The following is a 24,028-nucleotide window of genomic DNA, read 5'->3' as shown; positions in this document are numbered from 1 at the left end:
GCTAACAACAAAGATAGTTTCCCTCCCTCCACTGCTCTCTGTACCTATAAACTTGGTTTTATTTATTTGTTTTTTTTTTAATTTTTTAATTTTTTTGAGGTTGTTTTCTCTATCTTTTTTTTTATTATGTTCTGTTAGCCAACATATAGTACATCATTAGTTTTTGATGTAGCGTTCAACGATTCATTAGTTGTGTATAACACCCAGTGCTCATCACAACACGTGCGCTCCTTAATACCCAATTTTAGATTCCACATCTAAGAGAGATCATACAGTATTTATCTTTTTGTCTGACTTATTTCACTTAGCATAATGCCTTTGAGGTACTTCCATGTTGTTACAAATGGCAAGATTTTGTTCTTTTTTTTATGGCTGAACAATAACCCATTGTATATATATCCTTTAATTTCTTCATTCATCCATAATGGACATGGGTTGTTTCCATTGCTTGGCTGTTGTAAATAATCCTGCAATGAACATGGGGGTGCATGTATCATTTCAAGGTAGTGTTTTCATTTTCTTCATATAAATACCTAGAAGTAAAATTCCTAAATCATATGGTGTTTCTAATTTTAATTTTTTGAGGAACCTCAAAAAACCTGTTTACCACAGTGACTGCACCAATTTGTAGTTCCACCAACAGGGCCCAAGGATTCTTTTTTCTTTTTGTCCTCCCTTTGTTATTTTTTGTCTTTTTGATAATAGCCATTCTGAGGTGATATCACATTGTGCTTTTGATTTGCATACCCTGTTGAATAATAATGTTGAGTAACTTTTCAAAATGCACCTTTTAACCATCTGTATGTCTTTTTTGGAAAAATGGTTATTCCTATCCTTTGCCCATGTTTAATTGATTGTTTTGGGGGGCCTATTGAATTGTATGGATTCTTTATATATTTTTGATATTAGCCCCCTATCAGATCTATGATTTACAAGTATTTTCTCTCATTCAGAAGGTTGCCTTTTCATTTTGTTGATAGTTTCCTTTGCCGTGAAGAACGTTTTTACTTTGATGTAGTCCCAATAGTTTTTGTTTTTGTTGCTTTTTGTTTTTGGTGTCACGTTCAAAAATCATCTACAAGACCTGTGTCAAGGGGCTTATGTTTTCTTCTAGGAGTTTTATGGTTTCAGGTCTTATGTTCAAGCCTTTAATCAATTTGAGTTCATTTTTATGTGTTGTAAGATAGTGGTCCAATTTCATTCTTTTCCATTTGGCTATCCAGTTTTCCCTAGCACCATTCATTGAAGAGACTGTCTTTTCCCCCATCAGATATTCCTGGCTCCTTTGTAGTAAATTAATTGACTATATATGAGTGGGTTTGTTTCTGGGCTCTCTATTCTGTACCATTGATTTATGTGCCTGTTTTTATGCCAATACCATACTGTTTTAATTACTATAGCTTTGTAGAATAGTTTGAACTTAGGGACCATGATGCCTCCAGCTTTGTTCTTTCTCAAGATTGCTTTGGCTATTTGGGGTTTTTTGTGGTTCTATATAAATTTTAGGATTGTTTATTCTATTTCTGTGGAAAATGCCATTGGAATTTTGATAGGGATTGTATTACAAAGTCTATTACCTTGGGTAGTATGGACATTTTGACAATATTATTCCTCAGTCTTTTTATCTGTACCTTCTTCAGTTTCTTTCATTATTGTCTTGTAGTCTTCAACATACAGGTCTTTCACTTCTGTGGTTAATTTATTCCATGTATTTTATTCTTTTTGATGCAATTATAAATGGGATTGTTTTCTTAATTTCACTTTCTGGTACTTCATTATTAACGTATAGAAATGCAATAGATTTTGTGTATTGATTTTGTATCCTGCAACTTTAATCAATTCATGTATTAGTTCTAACAGTTTTTGGATAGAATTTCTAGGAAATGCATTTTTTTTTTAATTCACAGGGGCTTGAACTCACAACCCTGAGGTCAATACCTGAGCTGAAATCAAGAATCAGATGCTTAACTGACTGAACCACCCAGGCGCCCTTGCAATTTTTCAATCTACAGAAACAGTGATAAATTTAGTAGACACAGTCTTATAACTTGATTCCAATTAGGTCATGCACAAAGTCCAGTATTAATATCCTGTAGTTTGCAGCAAATATGTGAGCCAAAGCTAACATAATCAGAATGTAAAAGAGAAGAATTTTCAATATTAAGCATCTTTTTTGTTAGATTACTTTTTATCTTTAGGACTAGAATTACTCGTTAGAAAAGTCCGCCTATAAGAAGTTCATGAATCCATATTAGAGATTTACCAGACAAGATGAGTGACTCATAGAAAATAATTCACTACCAATACAATAACAATATGAAAGTTATTTACTGCTATGAGTGGGGAAGAAGCGACATTTTTACTTCCAGGAATGTCACACTAAAAATATTGCTACTTCTAATAAGCTCATTGTTGTGGTTGCTTATTTTGCTTACTGTTGACCAGGAAATGGAAGTCATCTTTTTAACCATAGGCTATTGAGGATTTGGTGTTTGTTATATATTAACTAACTTCTTTTCCTTTTCTTGTTTGTTTTATCATACAGCCCCTCCAAGCATCATAGGAAACGATGGGATACCTGAAAATATCAGCGTCGTGGAAAAGAATTCAGTGTCTCTGACTTGTGAAGCTTCAGGAATTCCCCTGCCTTCGATTACCTGGCTTAAAGATGGGTGGCCTGTCAGCCTTAGCAGTTCTGTGAGAATTCTCTCAGGTATTAGAAATTTTCGTTCCCTGACAATCTGGTTAACTTCATATGGCCACAGTTTCTCCTTAATTTCTCTGTATTTTATTTTTTCTTTTTGATCTAGGTGCTTACTATAATGCTGATCATATTAAGAAAAAAATATTTAGGAGGACATCAGAAGTTACATGAAAGGGAGTGGGGGAATCTCCAGATATTTCTAGATCCTCTTAAAAAAGAAACCTTGGCATTTGCATATTCCTTAAATCATGGGGATGTCAGAATATTCATGCTACAATGAGTACCAACCCATTTGAGAAGTGAGGATGCAAAGAAGTGCTGAAATTGAAGCCAGAGTCTAGGACGAATCATGTTATGTAACAAATCTCCATTAACCAAGTATTTCATCTGAGTGAGTTTGGTATTTCTCGGATGCATTGGTTTCCCATGAGCTAGGACTTTATTGTAAAAAGGATATTCAGCTTATTCCTCATCTGATTATGTAAGAGAATCTATTCGCTTGTCCTTTACGGACCAGTATAAGCATGAGGAGAGGGGTCTTGAGGCTATGCCACAAGAGTCTGCGCTTTGCCCCTGTTGTAATGATTTGCATACAGACTGAGAAAAATGGTCTTGCCAAGCTGTGGTTAGTAAAAGGCTTAGACACTTAGAAGAATACCTAATGTGTTGAATAAAGGCATCTGAATTCAAACACACCTCACCCTGGAATGTTTGAGTTAAACCTAAGACAATGAAAGTCAAATAAACTCCTGCACTTAACGTTTAAAAAAAAATGATGAGGGGCGACTGGGTGGCTCAGTGGATTAAGCCTCCCACTCTTGATTTCCTCTCAGGTCATGATCTCACGGTTGTGAGATCGAGCCCTACATTGGGTTCCACGCTGAGCGGGGAGTCTGCTTCTCTCCCACTGTCTCTCCCTCTGCTCCTCCCTCTATTTGCTCTCTATCCCTCTGTCTCTAAAATAAATAAATAAATCTTTAAAAAAATGATGAAAATTTGGGTGACATATAGCTTCAGAATTCTTCATATAAGATCTCTGAATTATGTTTGCAATTCAGTATGCATTAACAGTGTAATGTGGTTATCAAGGAAATAAATGCAATATTTCACCACATTAATAAAATATATTTTAATCAATAAAATAAGGATGAGACCAAGTGTATCCTGACTTACTCATTAGAAAGACTAGAGGAAGGATTTATTGACAATATTTTCAAAGAAGAGTAACCATGATGGTAAATTCTGATTGTATTTAACCTGGAAAAATAAACTGTAAGTAACCTTATGGTTACGTAGTGAAAATTAAATTTAAATACTTGAAGAACCATGCCGCAGAAAAGGATTACATTGGTTCTGTCTATTCCAAAGGTTAAAAGCAATGCCAGTGTATGGAAGATTTTAGGGACAGATTTGGGTCTGAATATAAGCAGCTCAAAAAATATTTATATTGTTTAAAGTCAAGATGAACTATTTTTAAGAGTGACCTCCTACTTCTAAATTTGTTCAAAATTTAAATTTCCACGTTTGAAGGCTTTTTCACAAAAGATCCTTTCCTAGTGTTTGAATTAGGTCTAAATATCCTAAGGTCCCTCTGTTTTTTCAAGATGGTCTATAAATGATAGGAGCTTGATAAAGAATATATATTGCTATAATTATTATATTTATTGCCTATAATTCTCACTAGATTCATGATCTCCAGCAAGTTACTTAACTTTGCTAACTTCCATCTTTTCACTTATAAAGTGAAAGTATTAATAGTATTTACCTCTTAGGGTTTTTGTAAAGATGAAATGGGTCTGTGTATGTACATAAAGCAGTTAACACAGCTCCTGCTTATATGGTAAGCATCCAGTACATGTCTGCTATTGCCATAGACAACCTGGTAAAAAGTTTAGGTCTCCCCGTCCTGGGATGTTTTCCTGTTTCCTTACTACATTGTTTTCCTTTGCGTAGGTGTCCCAGTCTCTGTTGATCTTAGGAAATGCATACTAATAGCAAAGGTTTTATTACAACTTGGTTACCAAAAACCTGAACCCATTATCTTCCTGTCTTGAAATTATCCTCATATTTTTGGCTTTTTTTAAAAAAAAATTCTTAATCACTGAAAAAGTAGTACTCTTTTTAAATATAATAGCTACATCAGCGCTCCTGGAAATGAAAAAGGCAAGATAGAAATGATGTACTGCTATCACAAAGAGTGATGAACTCTGGCTTATTATAGATTTACGGGAGTGGTGTTTTGGTTTTATTTAGTTTTGTTTTGCTTGACTAGCAGCTGGAGATCCCTGAGTGAACACATTAAAACTATTTGACCTTGTGACGGTGCCAAAGGAGTCATTCAGTTTTACAGTCTGAACATGTGTATTGTGCAATAGATGAATGAGAATCAGATGAATGGCATATGACTTGCTTGGTCATTGGTCTGCTGCACACTTCTATTCCATTAAGATTCGTTCTCCTGAGACCTTAAGTACAGATTTTCTGAAAGCAGTATTTTTGTGAAGACCCTGTCCTTGTTATGAAGTTGTGTGCCAAGAACAGATAGCTGCTATAAGAATTTAACAGATACAAGAAACATCTCCATTTAAGTATAACTTACTGTCAGATCCTTTTGTTGTTGTTTTTCACTGGATTAAGTGAGAGGACCAGAAAACAAGAGAAAGATCATGAGACAGGAGGCTGAGGTTTGCAGAGCTAGCAGTAACTCATAACAGCTGTACTGATCTAAGATCTCTCAACTGGAATCATATTATGGTCTCACTAACCTGAAGAAGCAGTGAATGCTTGAATCCTTGCCTAATTAACACAAGTTTTTTGACATGTTTAGATAATTTCTGTATTTAACTTTCCTTATTTAAATTCAGTTGGGGAAGAAAAAGATTGAATTCTGGTAATCAGCTTTGTTTATGTAAATAAGTTACTACTGAGTTCACCTTTCAAACAGTTGAAGATGGGAGGTTGCTTCTAGGAAAAGCTCAGTGACAGCTTGTTGTGTTTATAAAAACAGAAAGCAGATGGACATTCCTGATGAATCCAGAGCCAGGTGAATAGTCACATGAAAATTTCATGTTTAACCATTTCAGTTGTTTTAGTTCCAATTCAGTGTACAAAGCAAAAATACACCAGATAGAAAAGTATTAGGAAATCTAAGACAGGATTTGCTTTTTTTTCTGAGAATTGACTTCTCAAATGGTCTCAAAGACTCTCTCTGTGCCCGCACGTCCTCTGCAGGCTGTTTCAGTCCCATTTGCTGCCTCCTCTTTGTCCTTCAATGGAGTTTCTTTCCAAATTCCACCCTTCAGCATATCAGAGTTGCCCTCTCAGTCTACAAGCATTTCTTGGATGTAGTAGGGCAACCTTCATTACACAGAAGTTCAAAATATAAAAAGTAAAAAAGCAGATATGCATGAGCGAATCAAGGGGACCCCCCTACCCGTCCCCAAAGGGGACTTTGATCTAAATAATTCTAGGATTCCATGAAAACCAGTAGTTGGTCTTCAGGGTTTCTCCCATTCCTTCTGTGCTGATGTCATCCCAATCTGGGTTGCTGGTATAGACCTCTTTCTCACATTCCCATTTCAGATGCCCAGTGGCAAACTGGGAATCTTTTCTTAAACATTCTGTCACAGTTGTCTTTCTAAAGCACAAATCACATCGTGACCTTTCTTTTTTTTTGTTTACACCCTTCCATAGCTTTTAGTGAACACCATAAAGGCCAGATTCCTTAGCATAGCATTCAAGGGCCCACAGAATCTGGCCATCCACCAGCCATTACTCCAGCTAGCCTCATCTCTCTGCATTTGCTCCACCTGCTCTCCTTTAAGTACAAAACTCACATCTACTTTCTACTCTATATCCATATTCATACTCTACCTATAATGGTGTCTCTCAACTCTTCTCTGTATTAAAATAAACTTGCTTTTTGGGCACCTGGGTGGTGCAGTCATTTAGGTGTCGGACTCTTAGTTTTGGACCAGGTCATGATCTCAGGGTCATGAGATCGATCCTCATGTCAGGCTCCACACTGAGTGTGGAGTCGGCTTGAGATTCTCTCTCCCTCATCCTGCCCCTTCTGCTCATGCTCTCTATCTCTGTCTTTCAAATAAATAAATAAATCTTTGTATATATTTGCCTGTTAAGATTATGTTCAAACATCACATCTCTGAAACTCCATTTCTTGTTTGTTGTCACCTAGCATTGTATTTATTTTTTTAGCCATGGAACCAGAAAATTCTTCTGAATTATCTTTTCTCCTTCATATAGGCTTAAAGCATATGATTTTTTAAAAGCTTGATATTAATGAATGTTAAAGGCCTTTGAAGCATATTGACTGAATTTTGCCTAAATTGAGCATTTTTTGGCCAACTTGTAAAGTTACAGATTTCTTTTTGAATCATCTTGGTTTGCTTCTCCAGGAGGCAGGACTCTGCGGTTGATGCAGACCAGAATAGAAGATGCTGGCCAGTATACTTGTGTTGTAAGGAATGCAGCTGGTGAAGAAAGAAAAATCTTTGGACTTTCAGTATTAGGTATTTTTGTAATTTTCAATATCTAGTAAAACAATCTAATTGGCTTACTATATTCTGGATGTAGTTAAAATTTATCTACAGCTTGATCTCACATTTATGTTTTCTTTGGCCCCTGGACTGACATTCTTGGCAATAATTCAATGTTAGAATAATTTGGATGTAATCAGTTGGATTAAAATGGCTGAAATGCTGTGTCTTTTCAGTTCACAGTTGTTCAGACTCTGATATCTTGTTTAACGTGAATACTTATCAGAGTTACGGTGGGAGAAATAAATGTCTAATAGATGTTCTTATTAACTTGTTGACATTTTTATCCAGACTTTATAACCTCTGCTACAATAAAATTCATTATAATTGAATTCATGACATATAATCTTATATCTTAGAATTGATCAAAATAGTTTTATGAAGTTATGCTAGTGAACGATGATAATTTGGGGGTTTGTTTTAAAGATTATAACTTAATACAAATGTAAACATAGGTGCCTATAGAATAACACTCCTGCTCTTAGAATTGTTGCTTACTTTTTCTGTCTTTTTCTTCATTTAATTTTTTTTTTCTTTAGTGCCACCTCGCATTGTGGGTGAAAATACATTGGAAAATGTGAAGGTAAAAGAGAAACAGAGTGTTACACTGACTTGTGAAGTGACAGGTAAGGGACTTAGCTCTTGTACTTCTGCTGTTCTCCACTCACTGATTATTTATTGCCTCCACTATATATCTTAATTAGTTGAAAAAAGTCAAACTACTATAATAAGCATTTGAAATTGAATTCTAGTTGAGTAGAGCCAGTGGAAGTGTAGGAGGAGATTTCTCAGATTCTGTGGAAATAAGAATACTCTCCTACACGGATAAATTTTACCATCTTTACCAGTGATGCAGTGTGTTATTGTAATGAAAGTAAGTGAATCTTAAGAGGATATTATCAAATCTGGCTTGTTGTTCTTGTTGCTGTTTTTAGGTTTTTTGTTTGTTTGTTTGTTTTTAGTAAAGATGGCCTTGGAGTTTAAAAATAACAATGGGAGTAGCACATAACATTTTATAGAAAGCCAGTGTTTTAGGGAAGATTTGATTAGTTTATTTCATAGTTTATATGCCTTGCATGAGCAATAAATTTAAGTAAGCAAGGAACTGTTTCTATTTTAAGCAAGGCAGATAGAAAGAATGTGTTATATGCTATTACTTAACCTGCTTTTTTTCCCCTAGAAATGATATGGTAAATAACAACATTGGGACCAGCTGCCTAAATTTTATAGCATCCTCCCCTTGAGGCTTCCAGTTTTTTTTGTTTGTTTGTTTTTACATTGGCATTTGGTTTTCAGTTATTTCTTCTTTATTTTTCTCTTAGTTTTATTGAGATATAATTGACATAGAACAGTGTGTAAGTTTAAGGTGTACAACATAATGATTATACATACCTCTTACATATATATATGAATGTCTATATTTCAAAATGAGCACCACAATAAGTTTAAACATTCATCATCTCACATAGTTATAATTTTTTTTTGTGATGAAAACTTTTAAGATTGATTCTCTTAGCAGCTTTCAAATATATAATACCGTATTGCTAGCTGTAGTTACTGTGCTCTACACTATAGCCCCAGAACTTACTTATCTTGTAACTGGAAGTTTATACCTTCTGAGCACCTTCAGCCATTTCCCCCCCACCCCTCCTCTGTCTCTGGAAAACACCAATCTTTTCTTGGTTGCTATGAGTTTTGATTTTATCAAGTCACACATATAAATGAGATCATACAGTATTTGTTTCCTCTGCCTTTTTCACTTAGCTTAATGCCCTCAAGGTCCATCCATGCTGTTGCAAATGGGAGGATTTCCTTCTTTTTTATGGCTGAATGACATTCCCGTGTGTGTGTGTGTGTGTGTGTGTGTGTGTGTGTGTGTATTTTCTTGTATCCATTCACCTGTCAGTGGACACTTGGGTTGTTTTCTATTTAAATTATTTTGAATAATGCTGCAGTGAACATCGTAGTGCAGATACCTTTTCAAGATAGTGATTTCATTCTTTTCGAATATATGCCCAGAAGGGAATTACTGAATCACGTGGTAGTTCTATTTTTAATTTTTCGAGATCTCCCTACTGTTTTCCATAGGAGCTATGCCAATTTGCATTCCCACTAACAGTGCACGAGGGTTCTCTTTTCTCCATATTTTCACCAACATTTGTTATGTCTTGTCTTTTTTAGAATAGCCATTCTAACATGTGTGGGTGATATCTTATGGTTTTTACTTGCATTTTCCAATGATAGTGATGTTGAGCACCTGTTCATGTACCTGTTTGCCATCTGGATGTCTTCTTTGGAAAAATGTCTATTCTAGTCCTTTGCCAATTTTTAAATTATATTATTTGATTTTTTTGCTATTGAGTTAAGTTCTTTATATAGTTTGGATATTAACCCTTTATCAGATACATGGTATGCAAATATTTTCTCCCCTTCCAGAGTTTGCCTTTTTATTTTGTCGATGATTTCTTTTGCTGGGCAGAAGCTTTTTCGTTTCATGTACTCCCACTTGTTTATTTTTACTATTTTTGCTTGTGCTTTTAGTGTCATATCCAAGAAATCATTTCTCAGACTGATGTCCTTATGCTTTCTTCTAGGAGTTTATGATTCCAGTCTTTTTTTTTTATGACAGACTTTCCTTCTCCTTTTTTTTTTTTTTAAAGATTCTATTTATTTATTTGGCAGAGAGAGAGGGACAGCCAGCGAGAGAGGGAACACAAGCAGGGGGAGTGGGAGAGGAAGAAGCAGGCTCCCAGCAGAGGAGCCTAATGTGGGGCTCGATCCCAGGACCCTGGGATCACGCCCTGAGCCGAAGGCAGACGCTTAACGACTGAGCCACCCAGGCGCCCCTGTGATTCTCGTCTTATATTTAAGTCATTAATCCATTTCAAGTTAATTTTTGTGAGTGGTATAAGACAGGGGTCTAGTTTTATTCTTTTGCATGTGACTAGTTTTTCCAATGCCATTTATTAAAGAGACTATCTTTTTTTATCGACTATTCTTGGATCTCTTATCCAAATATTAGTTGGCCATATATGCATGGGTTTATTTCTTTTTTCATAATACTGTTCCATTGGTCTATGTGTCTTTTTTCAAGGCCAATGCCATACTGTTTGGATTACCTTAGCTTTGTAATATAGTTTGGAATCAGGAAGTTTGATGTCCCTATCTTTGTTCTTTCTCAGAATTGCTTTGGCTATTTGGAGTCTTTTGGGGCCAGATGAATTTTAGGACTGTTTTTTTCTATTTCTTTAAAAAAAAAAGAACTTTAGAATCTTCATACTGAGTGCATTGAATCTATAAATGGCTTTTGAGTACATTGAATCTATAAATGGTTTTGAATCTGTAAATGGACATTTTAACAATACTAATTCTTCCAATCTCTGAATATAGGAAGAATATCTTTGCATTTATTCATGTCTTTTTCAACTTCTTTCATCAATGTCTTATAGTTTTCTGTGTAAATAACTTTCACCTCCTTGGTTAGATTTATTCCTAAGTATATTATTGTTTTCTTTATTTATTTTTCAAATAATCTGTTGTTAGTGTATAGAAATGCTGGTGATTTTTGTATGTTTATTTTGTATCCTGAAGCTTTACTGAATCCATTACTTAGATCTAACAGGTTTTTGGTGGAGCCTTTTTTTTTATTTGTTCAATCATTTGAAAAACATTTATTTGATTTAATATGTGGGGCATACAGTAGTGAACAAAGCAGATAAAATCCCGGCCCTCATGGAACTTATACTCCTGGTGAAACAAACTAGACAGAGATACAGTAAGTAGCCTTCCTTCCAGACCTAGCACTTTCTTTGAATCCAGGACTTCTATTAATTCTCAGATATGAAGGTTCTAGCAAGTGGTCATTTGCCTTTCTTTCTTTCTCTTTCTTTCTTTCTTTCTTTCTTTCTTTCTTTCTTTCTTTCTTTCTTTTCTTTCTTTCTTTCTTTTCCTTCCTTCTTTCCTTCCTTCCTTCTTTCCTTCCTTCCTTCTTTCCTTCCTCCCTTCCTTCCTTCCTTCCTTCCTTCCTTCCTTCCTTTTATGTATATATATTTTGTTTAAATTCAATTAATTAACATATAGTTTATTATTAGTTTCAGAGGTAGAGTTCAATGATTCATCAGTCTTTTTTTTTTTTTTAAGATATTATTTATTTATTCGACAGAGAGAGAGACAGCCAGCGAGAGAGGAAACACAAGCAGGGGGAGTGGGAGAGGAAGAAGCAGGCTCATAGCGGAAGAGCCTGATGTGGGGCTCGATCCCATAACGCCGGGACCACGCCCTGAGCCGAAGGCAGACGCTCAACCGCTGTGCCACCCAGGCGCCCCCATCAGTCTTATATAATACTCAATGCTCATTACATCACCTGCCCTCCTTAATGTCCATCATCCAGTTATCTTTAGAACTTTTTATATATAAAAACATGTCATCTGCAAATAGAGGCAATTTTAATTCTCCCTTTCTGACTCTGATGCATTTCTTTCTTCTTTCCTCTTCTCTTCTCTTCTCTTCTCTTCTCTTCTCTTCTCTTCTCTTCTCTCTCTTCTTTTCTTTTCTTTTCTTTTCTTTTCTTTTCTTTTCTTTTCTTGCCTGATGAATCAAACTGTTCTAGCTAGGACTTCCAGTACTACTATGTTGAATACAAATGATGAGAGTGGGCGCCTTCATATTGATCTTAGAGGAAAAGCAAGCAATCTTTTACCACCGAGTATAATGTTAGCTGTGGATTGTCAGGTATTGCTTTTATTATGTTGAGGAATGTTCCTTCTATATGCAATTTATTGAGAGTTTTTATCATGAATGGATGTTTAATTTTGTCAGATGCTTTTTCTGCATCTATTGAAATGAGTATATGATTTTTTATCTAGTTTCAATGAATATACGGTGCTATTAGTTTCAGGTGTACAATATAGTGATTCAGTAATTCTGTACCTTACTCAGTGCTCGTCATGATAAGTGTGCTCTTAATCCCCTTCACCTATTTCACCTATTACCCTACTAACCTACCCTCTGACAACCACCAGTTTTCTGTATTTAATAGTCTGTGTTTTGGTTTGTCTCTTTTTTCTTTGTTCATTTGTTTTATTTCTTAAATTCCACATATGAATGAAATTATATGGTATTTGTCTCTCTCTGACTGACTTATTTTACTTAGATCTATCCATGTTGTTGCAAATGGCAAGGTTTAATTCTTTTTTATGGCTGAGTAGTATTCCATTGTGTATAGCTATATCACATCTTCTTTATCCCTTCATCTATGGATGAACACTTGGGTCATTTCCATACCTTGGCTATTGTAAATAATGCTACAATGAACATGGGTGTGCATATATTTTTTTGAATTAGCCTTTTTGTTTTCTTTGGGTAAATACCCACTAGTGGAATTACTAGATCATAAGATAATTCTATTTTTTATTTTTTGAGAAAACTCATACTGTTTTCCACACTGGCTGCACCAGTGCACGAGGGCTCCTTTTTCCCTCTGATAAGTGCATGAGGGTTCCTTTTACTCTACATCCTTGCCAACACTGTTTCTTGTGTTTTTGGTTTTAGCCATTTTAACAGGTGTGAAGTAGTATCTTTTGTGGTTTTGATTTGCATTTCCTTGATGATTAGTGATGTTGCATCTTTTCACGTGTCTATTGGTCATCTGTTTGTCTTCTTTGGAAAAGTGTCTATTCATGTCCTCTGACCATTTTTTAATTGGATTATTTGTTTTGAGGGGTGTTGAGTTGTATACATTCTTTATATATTTTGGACAATAACTCCTTCTCGGGCATATCATTCACAAGTATCTTGTCCCATTCAGTAGGTTGTCTTTTTGTTTTGTTGATGATTTCCTTCACTGTGCAAAAGCTTTTTATTTTGGTGTAGTTCCAATAGTTTAATTTTGCTTTTGTTTCCTTTGCCTGAGGAGACATATCTAGAAAAATGTTTCTATGACTGATGTCAAAGAAATTACTGCCCATGTTTTTTTCCTAGAAGTATTATGGTTTCAGGTCTCACATTTAGGTCTTTAATCCATTTTGAATTTATTTGTGTTTATGGTGTAAGAAACTGGTCCAGTTTCATTCTTTTGCATGTAGCTGGATTAGCATATAATTTTTTTTTAAAGATTTTATTTATGTATTCGACAGAGATAGAGACAGGCAGCGAGAGAGGGAACACAAGCAGGGGGAGTGGGAGAGGAAGAAGCAGGCTCATAGCAGAAGAGCCTGATGTGGGGCTCGATCCCAGATCGCCGGGATCACGCCCTGAGCCGAAGGCAGATGCTTAACCGCTATGCCACCCAGGCACCCCTAGCATATAATTTTTATCCTTTATTAATGTGATGTATTATATTTATTGATTTGTATATGTCAAACCATTTTTGCATCTCAGGGATGAAGCTGACTTGATTATGGTGTACATTCCTTTTAATTTCACATTGAATTCAGTTTGCTAGTATTTTGTTGAGAATTTTTTTTTTTTGCATCTATATTATTCAAGAATATTGGCCTGTAGTTTTTTTTTTTTTCTTTGGTGTCCTTACCAGGTGTTGGTATCAAGGTAGTGCTGGCCTTGTAAAATGGTTTGGGTATATTTCCAAGTCTTCAATTTTTTGAGAGTTTCAGAAGAATTGCTGTTAATTCTTCTTTAAATGTTTGGTAAAATTCACCAGTAAAACCATCTGATCCTCTGCTTTTCTTTGTTGTGAGATTTTTGGCTATGAAGTCTGTCTCCTTACTAATTATTAGCCTGTTCAATAGTCATCACAGATTCTATGATTTCATGAATTTATTCATTTCCTCTAGGTGGTCAAATTTGTTGGCTATAATATTAATAGTACTCTCTTACAGTCCTTTGTATTTCTATGATATCAGTTGTAATGTCTTCTCTTTCATTTATAATTTTATTTATTTGCATCTTCTCTCTATCATTCTTAGTTGAGCTAAACACTTCTCAATTTTGTTTATCTCTCCAAAAAACCAGTTCTTAATTTTGTTTGATCTTTTCTATTCTCTTGTTTTCCTGTTCTTCATTTAGTTCTGTTCTAATCTTTATTATTTCCTTCCTTCTGCTAACTTTGGTTGTAGTTTGTACTTTTTTTTCCCCCTGGTTCCTTGAGGTGTATAAAGTTAAGTTGTTTATTTGAGATCTTTCTTTTTTCTATGTATGCAGTTTTTAATATAATCTTCCATCTTAAAACTACATTTGCTGCAAACTATAAATTTTGGAATTTTGTGTTTCCATTTAAATTTGTCCTAAGGTACTTTTTCATTTCCCTTTAGATTTCCTCTTTTATCCATTGGTTGTTCAAAAGTGTATTGTTTAATTCCCATGTATTTGTGAATTTTCCAGCTTTCCTCCTGCTTTGAATTGTACTTTTTTACCATTGTGATAAGAAAAGATACCCTATATCTTTTAATCATCTTAAATTTGTTAAGACTTTTTCTGTGGTCTAACATATAATGTATCTAGATAATGTTCTATGTGTGCTTGAAAAGAATGTGTATTCTGCCATTGTTGGATAGAATGTTTTGTATATGTCTGTTAGGTCTATTTGGTCGGTATGGTTGTTCAAATCCTCTGGGTTTTTTTATAGATTCTTGTCTGGATGATTTTTCCATTGTTGAGAGTGGGTATTGAGGTTCCCAACTGCCATTGTATTGCTGTTTATTTCTTCCGTTAGTTCTGTTAGTATTTGTTTTACATGTTTAGTTGCTCCAATGTTGGATGCATAAATATTTGCATTTATTATGTCTTCTTGAGGATTGGCCCTTTTATCATTGCATAATGTCCTTCTTTGTCTCTTTTGACGATTTTTTGCTTAACGTTTATTTTGTCTGAAATAAATGCAGCTATTCCTGCTCTCTTTTGGGAGCCATTTGCTTGAAATATGTTTTTACATCCCTTCACTCTCAGTCTATGTATATCGTTGAAGCTAAAGTGACTCTCTTATAGGCAGCATATTAGTGAATCTTGTTTTTTTTTTTTTAATGCATTCAGTCATTCTCTGTCTTTTGATTGGAGAATTTAATCCATTTCTGTTAAAGTAATTATTGATAGGTAAGGACTTACTATTGCCTTTGTTCATTATTTTCTGATTGTTTTGTAGATCCTTTATGCCTTGCCCCTTCTCTTGCTTTCTCCTTTTGTGATTTGATGACTTTTTAGTAGCAGTATGCTTCGACTCTGTCATAATCTTTTGTGTAACTAGTATAGGTTTTTCTTTGCCATGAAGCTTACATAAAATATCTTATATCTTATTTGAGGCTGATAACTTTACTCTGATAGTATACATAAATTTTACATTTTTACTTCTCTCCCTCACATTTTAGTTATTGATGTGACAGTTTTTATATTTTTTACATGTATCCAATAACAAATTATTGCAGTTATGGTTATTTTAAATACATTTACTTTCTAACTTTTAAACTAGAGTTTTAAGTGAATTACACACCACCATTACAATAACAGAGAATATGACTTTAACTACATATTTACCATTACCAGTGAATTTTATACAAACATTCATGTTTTTCAACATTAATTATTGTCCTTGTATTTCCACTTGAGAATGTCCTTAACATTTCTTGTAAGGCGGGTCTAGTGATGATGAACTCCCTCAGCTTTTGTTTGTTCAGGAAAATCTTTGTCTTTCCCCCCTACTTTGCCAGCTATAGTATTCTTGGTTGAAAGTTCCTTTTTCTTTTAATATGTTGAATATATTATCCTATTCTTTCCTGGCATACAAAGTAGGCCTTATTTTTGAAAAATCAGCCTAAAGTCTTATGGGGGTTCCCTTGTATGTAATACACTTTTCTCTTGCTACTTTCAAATTCTGCCTTTGTCTTTGACTTTTGAAAATATAATTATAATGTGTCTCAGTGTGGCCTTTTTCAAGTTCAACCAATTTGGGGTCCTTTGGGCCTCATGAATCTGGATGTCCATTTCTCTCCCTATGTTTGGGAAGTTTTTAGCCATTATTACTATAAATATATTTTCTGTCCTTTTCTCTATCTCTTGTCCTTCTAGGATTCCCATAATGTGTATGTATATTGTTTCTGTTGATAGTATTCCATAAATCTTACAGGCTTTCTTTTTTTTTTTAAGATTTTATTTATTTATTCAACAGAGATAGACAGCCAGCGAGAGAGGGAACACAAGCAGGGGGAGTGGGAGAGGAAGAAGCAGGCTCACAGCGGAAGAGCCCGATGTGGGGCTCGATCCCACAACACCGGGATCACGCCCTGAGCCGAAGGCAGATGCTTAACCACTGTGCCACCCAGGCGCCCCTTACAGGCTTTCTTTACTGTTTTTTTCTTTTTCTTTTTTCTCTTCTCTTCTTTTTCTTTTCTCTTTCTTTCTTTCTTTCTTTCCTCTTCCAACTGGATCATTTTAATGACCTATCCTCTAGCTCACTAATACTTTTTTTCTTCTTAGTTGAGTCTGCTGTTGAAGCTCTCTATTGAATTCTTTAGGTCAATCACTGTATTCTTCAGCTCTGGGAATTCTGTTTGTTTGTTTTGATGGTTTCTCTTTCTTTGTTCATACACCATTTTCTTAATTTTGTTTAGTTGTCTGTATTCTTCTAATTCACCAAACTTCTTTGAGAGGATTATTCTGAATTCTTTGTCGGACAGTTAGTTCACAGATTTCCATTTCTTTGGGGTCATTATTGGAGTTTAATTAGTTTCCTTTGATGGTGTCTTTTTTTTTACCTGATACCTTGCATTGATATCTGCAGATTTGAGTAAGGGATCTCCTCTTCTAGTCTTTATAGGTTCACTTTGGCAAAGACAGTCATTCATTAGTCAGTGCAGCTTGGTGTTCTGTAGGGGTCATCTGGTAGCATCCTTACAGATGGGGCTTGCTCCTAGGCTCTCTGTTTAGTTAAGGCCACTGCCTGAACTCTGAGGTTAGCAGGGAGGGATTAATGTTGGCTGGAAACAGTTGGATAGTACTGCTCACTAGGTTTCTTGACTGAGTGCAGCTGTAGGATAGGCTCTATGGTTGCCTGGATTCTCTGGTTAGGCTTCCTCATCAGGTGGGACTGGGTGCTATATTTCAGCAGTTGGGCAGGCCTGCAAATTTGCTTCCCTACCTGGGTAGGGCTATAGAACAGGCTCCATGGTTGATGGCCAAGACTTCCAATTTTAATATATTATCCTAGCATTTTTTCTAGCAGAACTTGCTTTTATGGTTTTAAATTTTTTTAATTATTTGAACAACTTAAAAATTAATATTAAATGTAAATCTCATATTAAAACAAAAATATCTTTCTCCATAGGCTATATATTAAAGGAATTATTACTATATTTATATCTCTATTTACCTATTATATATGCATGCTAGAAACTGAAAGTATCTGTTGAATTGTTTAATTCAAGGTTTTTCCTTTTTCATAGCTTCCTTTCAAAATATAAAACCTTTAAAAATTTAATATGAATGCAGAAGTATTTGTGAGTAATAATTTTAATAAAAATGCATGTCCCGTTTTTTAAAAGTATATTTTACTATTTAATTAAACACAAAGGTTAATTTGGAATTTTTCATTTATAGACCAAACTAATCTTCACTTGAAAGTGGCTTGTAATCTATAAATTTTAAAAATTATGGCATGGTTGTTATTATAAATTATGTTTAGAAATTTATTTTAAGATGTATGGTTACTACATTGTTTTACAACTGTGATACTTAAAAGGAAAATGAGTGAACATGCCTTCTTTTTGTCATCATTTGTAGGCATGTAATTATTAGCCATCTCTGAGAAATGGCTTTTTGTTACAGGGACTCCAGTACCAGAAATTACATGGCACAAAGATGGACAGCTCCTGCAAGAAGATGACACCCATCACATTATGTCTGGTGGCCGTTTTCTTAAAATTATCAATGCCCAAGTGTCACATACTGGAAGATATGCATGTTTGGCTTCCAATACAGCCGGTGACAAGAGCAAAAGTTTCAGTCTTAATGTGTTGGGTATGTACAAGCATTGCCTCAAATCTTGAAGAATCAGACATGACTGTCTGCTGAATTACCTTCTTTTCTTTTTCTTTTTCTTTTTAATGTTTCTGCCATAGAATTTCATTATTTAAGGAGGACTAGTGCTTGTGTACATTTGCTGTTTTTCTTTAATTCATTCATTCATTTATAAATTTATTCGTTACATTTGGAATAATACCACCTACGTTCCAGGAACTGTGTTTAGTGCTAGAGACACAACTGTGAATAAGACAGATGTTAAAAAAGCAGTGGTAAAAGGTAAATGTATGCTCGTCAAAGAGAAACAGGTCAACAGTATGAGGGGCTCAATCTGATGTATTTTATTCTTTCTTTATGGTACAGTTATTGGTAGTTGTCCATATTATAGTCTTTGTGGACTAAGAATTATGAAATAGCTGTACATACAGTTCTTGCAACATCAAAGTTATGCTTATGTCTCAGGCATGACATTAAAATAGATATTTAATTTCTGCTCATATCCTGAAATTTAAAATGCACCACCTAAGCATATTATATTTAATTACTAATATCAAAATACTTTTCATTCTACTAGAATCAACTGACCTACATTTGAGTATGCAGTGTTTTGCAATTTCTGTTTATTTGTTTTTGTAGATATTGCCCAGACTCTTTTGGGGATACATAGTCCTACACGTAGGAACCTGCCATATAAGATACTGTCCTCAGGTAGCTTACAGTCTAATTAAGTAGAAGAGAGATGTGTGCAAGAAAAATTAAAATAATGGATAATGTGTAAGTGTCAAATGAATAGTATATATAGATAATATATAAAAAATAAACTCCAAAAAGCAGAACCCCTTTACCTTGTAAAGGATTTAGCCCCAGCCCCTGACAGAGCACTGAATAAGAGACAATGGGTAAGTATGAATGGGAGTTCATGAGCCAGTTGCCTACTAAGACGCCTGTGCTCCCTCACACCCTTCAGTGTATGAAAGGCAAATGCTCAGCCCTGGATTTCCTCTCCTCTTCTGCAGCTCATTTACTGCTTCTCTTAGAGCTTTAAGTTCCTCATGCCTCCTTCCTTACACCACTGATTCACTTCCCAATACTAACTCATGTCCAAATCCTATACTCTGTCCTCTCTGGAAACCTGTTTTAGTATTCTCTCCAGCTCCTTGCTGTAATTGAAATCTGACTCTTCCTAAGAGACACTAGCTTCCTGAAGCTCACTCCAGTGAAGATAATTATTCTTTATCCCAAGTATCCCAAGTCATGCTGACTACACCCTCCAATCCCCACTTCCTAGTTACTTCCCTGTTTCTTGTCATTCTCCCTCATTCATTGAGACTGAAGGATCTGAATCAGACTTCCTTTCCACCATCTTCATAAAGTTGAGGCTGTTTAAGTGTGTGCATTTGCAACTTGCAGTCTACTCAGCCATAATTCAGGGTCTTTACCCTTACTTTTCCCAGAGGATGAGTTCTTGTTCACAGTTACTACTGTCCCTAACCCTGTATCACTGGTATGTCAGTCATTCTCACCATCCACCTTACCTACAGCTTCACCTTCTTCTGTCTCCATCACTTCATGTTGTAACCATTCCGTCTATACTTCTTGTCCCACTAAAATGGGCTTTTCCCCATGCCATGCTTCATGCTGTTGTATCAAAGATGTTCCTGTTGCTTGATCCAATAAATATTTCTCAGTCCTTTCTTAATGTAGACATTATTTATTACTTTTTCCTTGACAGTGTTCTTCTCTTATTATCCTTGCACACTTTTGGTTGCTCCTTTTCTCTCTCTTTTATGGACTTTTCCATAATCCATCCCTCAAACACTAGGTACCTTAGCATTTTGTCCTTACTTCACTGCTTATTTTACTCTAGATATTGTCTTCAAATAATAAGCTTAATTCACAGAGATTTAATTATTATCTCCTATAGACTGGTTAATTTTTAAATCCATACCTGTAAACCAGATCTTTCTCCCAAGTTTGGATTTCTATATACAGTTGCTCGTTGGACATTTCTAGCTGGAATTCTCATGAGCACTTTAAATTCAAGATACTCAGAACTGAACAAACCATCTTCCCCTGCAAAATGAGCAAATCTTTCCATATTTTCTATTTATATTGCTTCACTGTAGTTTACCTACATTCCCAAGCAAGAAAACTAGCAGTCATCTTTGACTTTGGTTTTCCTTAGCCCCCAAATTCTATCATCAAGTCCTACCAATTGACTTTCTAAATTTTTCTGTAGTCACTCCTCCCTCTTTATGCCTTCCTTTAATTCAGTCCCTCATTATCTTATGTGGAATAACCGGACCTGTCTCCATTACCTCTGCTTCCAACACTGACCCCCTTGAATCTATCCTCAATATATTCCCTGCTTGCCCCTCGTTGTTTATTCTACTCTGCACCCAATATGCTCCTTCTTCCTATTAGTCTCCCTTCTTTCACTTGCTAACCACCACTAATTCTTTAAGGCTCACTTTGAAATATTTTTCTTTAGGAGGGTTTCCTTATGAGAGCCCTCACACCACCCACTCAGATTGGATTGGATGCTATGCTTCCATGTATCCTGCACCAGAGTTCTAATTTTGCGCTACTATGCTGCATTATAATTCCTACTGAGTGCCATCTCCTCCATTATTCCATTTTGAAGTTTTCATTCCTTTCATGTAGAATAAGAACATAATCAATGATTTCTGGAATTGTTAGGAAATAGAATTACACAAGTAAGTATAGTGATATTTAGAAATTCACAAATAGGAAATTTCTATACATATTTCTTTAATCACATTTTAAATCTATTTCAGTATCTCCTACAATTGCTGGTGTTGATAGTAATGGTGGCCCTGAAGATGTCACCGTTATCCTTAACAGCCCCACATCTTTGGTCTGTGAACCTTATTCATATCCTCCAGCCACCATCACCTGGTTCAAGGATGGAACACCTTTAGAATCCAACAGAAATATTCGAATTCTTCCAGGTAACTATTTTACTTTAGATGCACAATGTATATTTGTGCCATCTACTATTGTAGAAAAAGAGTCATTGGTTATTTTTTATAAAAGTACTTATGTCTTAGTTATGCTGTTCTACTGCCATTTTAATTTTATTATTTATATATATCTTATAATCTAAACTAAAATTACTTCTTAAAAGACCAATTAAATATCAAAATAAAAGGCAAATAAATACCACAATGCTATTAATTGATAAAATACAATGCGGAATACCAAAAAGAGTAGAAATTAATTTCTTGTTGAATTGAACCACAAGGCGAATTGGTATTTAGATTGAGAGAGCTTATTTATTTCTCTTTAATACTGGATAAAATGTATGAAAGTAGAAAGAATTTAAAAGTATTATCACTGGCTTTAAGAAATTTACAGTTTTATGTGGAAGGGAAATAATATGTGTAAAAGTTAATTAACAACATGACTTATGAATAGTCATGGCGTTCGATAAATGAGATAGTGACAAATTTTATAAAAATTCAAGGATGGAATGACTACTAAAGGTTGAAGTGGTCAGGAAATGCTTTGTTGAAGTTGGAACTTGAGGCAGCCCTTAAAGAAAGGTGTAGAATTTTGTTGGTTGGAGTTGAGTAATTTCAGATCCATCAGGATGACTAGTGTGGTAAAGGTACAAAGTGAAAGGCACATAGATGTACAAAGGCCTATCTAGTTGCAAGTAATAATATGTAGACTCCTACCTCCCACTTGAGTGGGGATATTGTGTATGGGGGAGGGGGGACAAAAGGTCAGGAAGGAACATTGGAATCATATTTTGAATGCCTGGACTAAAGAGTTTTGACTTTATATTTTAGTCAGTTGAGAACAAATGAAGATTTTTAAGGAGAAGTGTACCATAATACAAACTGAGTTTTAGCAAGATCAGTCTCTACTGATAGCCCAAGTAGATGAAGAGAAGATGACCAAGGCAAAAGATCTCTCTAGGAAGAGGATGAAATAAAGACCTTAGCCAGAGTATGTACAGAGACATGGGAGGGTCAGGATGAGCATGAGAGTCAGTATCATAGAGGATCATTGAGGACTTACTGACTCCTTGCCCACCGTGCAATGTCCATCTATATTGTAGTTTGTCTTGTGTCAAATATCTGTTATAGAATTGGCACATAGAAAAAAGAAATATGTTAATAGTGAGAACTAAAAACCCTGGTGTTTTGTGCATACTCTGTTGCCATTGTGACTTCAGAGATTCTTTGATGTTCCATGATTTTTCAGGAGGTAGGACTCTGCAGATCCTAAATGCACAGGAGAACAATGCTGGAAGATACTCTTGTATAGCCACTAATGAGGCGGGGGAAATGATAAAGCACTATGAAGTAAAGGTCTACAGTAAGTCCTAAAAGAAAACTACATTTCATATTTTCCTCAAGTTTTCTAACTTTTTCAATCTTGTTTTTTATTATGGGTTCATAATTATTTGTACTCATCATTAAAGTTTGTTGTTTATTGCAGCTTGCTTCATTAAGATGGAAGTCATATTAAGCATTGTACCCATGTCCTCAATTGCTTAAAGGTGTGAAGACCCCATTCAATCTGCTCACTAACCTCTTATTGGAGAACTTGTCAGTGGCACTTCCTTACATTTCTTTGTTCTTCCTTCTGGAAAATCCCTGGGCTGAGTTATAATACTTCCGTACACAAAACTGTTAAAGTATATATGTCCTAATCAGCAGGCTAAGATGAGTTCATCAGTGACTTTGAACTGATCCACTGTACATTGACCCATACATAAAAAGCAAAGTGAATACCACCACTACTAGGGCCTACATTTCAGGATTTTGGTTTTGGTTTTGTTTTTTAAAAAGGAAGAGCATCTTTCTGATTGTCTTTTGTTCTTTGAATCAATTCCTTTAATGACAAAGAAAATGCATTTTATAGGTCATGCTTGGGCTGTTTCCGGGGACATGGAAAAATGAAAGTAGCTGTTCTGTGAAGGACAATAGTCTCGTTGGCAGTATTAAAATGATGAAGGGAGAAAGCTGTTTTCCTTCACATTCTGTATCCGAGCACTACCCTTTCACAAGATGCTAACTTGAGTCCATGGTGAAAGGGGAACATAGCAAACGCTCAGTTATTTCCTTGTTTTCTTAAGTATTCCTTAGTGTGATTTCCATGATAGTCCATGTATTTAAAAGAACCAATGTTTAACTCTACAAATATTTGTTTTTTATGCAGTTCCACCCATCATCAATAAAGGGGACCTACTGGGGCCAGGTCTTTCCCCTAAAGAAGTGAAGATCAAAGTCAACAATACTCTGACTTTGGAATGTGAAGCTTATGCGATTCCTTCTGCGTCTCTCAGCTGGTACAAGGATGGACAGGCCAGTCACATTTTCTCCTTTGCTAATAGTTTCCGGAAAACAAAAATAATCAGTTAAATTTTAAAGAAAGAAAGAAAGAAAGAAAGAAAGAAAGAAAGAAAGAAAGAAAGAAAGAAAGAAAGGAAGGGAGGAAGGAAGGAAGGGAGAAAAAAAATACAAACACAAGTAACTCAGAGAATCAATGTCATCTTATAGCTAGCACAAAACCATGCTCCTAGAATAGAAAACTGCAAAGAAACTTGAACCATGTTCAACAATCTTAACATGATTACATCACTGGAAAGTTTGAAGGATTGTTTTTGTGGACATTAGCAATCATGTATGAAAATCCAGCCACCTTCCCATTGAGGAACAGTTTTGCATTCTGTGGCTTTTGCATTCTGTAGAGTAAGCAAACTTTGTAGAGAAGAAACACAGAACAGTGCTAAGCCAGATTAAAATGATAGATATAATATGGGTACTGA

At 35.2% G+C, this 24,028-nt stretch overlaps 1 protein-coding gene across 1 annotated transcript in view; it reads left to right on the top strand.

The window, feature by feature from the left end:
* The window catches only part of HMCN1 (hemicentin 1), a 469,289-nt gene that overhangs the window by 327,118 nt on the left and 118,143 nt on the right, over nucleotides 1-24,028 (top strand). Inside the window, exons 46-52 of the mRNA XM_008696988.2 lie at nucleotides 2,546-2,713; nucleotides 7,120-7,233; nucleotides 7,800-7,886; nucleotides 18,031-18,222; nucleotides 21,024-21,197; nucleotides 22,459-22,572; nucleotides 23,419-23,564. Of these exons, the coding sequence (XP_008695210.2) occupies nucleotides 2,546-2,713; nucleotides 7,120-7,233; nucleotides 7,800-7,886; nucleotides 18,031-18,222; nucleotides 21,024-21,197; nucleotides 22,459-22,572; nucleotides 23,419-23,564 (995 nt within the window). The remainder of the gene's footprint in view (nucleotides 1-2,545; nucleotides 2,714-7,119; nucleotides 7,234-7,799; nucleotides 7,887-18,030; nucleotides 18,223-21,023; nucleotides 21,198-22,458; nucleotides 22,573-23,418; nucleotides 23,565-24,028) is intronic.

This window comes from Ursus maritimus, unplaced genomic scaffold (genome assembly GCF_017311325.1).
Source record: "Ursus maritimus isolate PB19 unplaced genomic scaffold, ASM1731132v1 scaffold_2, whole genome shotgun sequence".
Classification (NCBI taxonomy): Eukaryota; Metazoa; Chordata; class Mammalia; order Carnivora; family Ursidae; genus Ursus; species Ursus maritimus.
The sequence above is the reverse complement of the archived record's forward strand: the minus strand, read 5'-3'. Positions and strand labels throughout refer to the sequence as shown.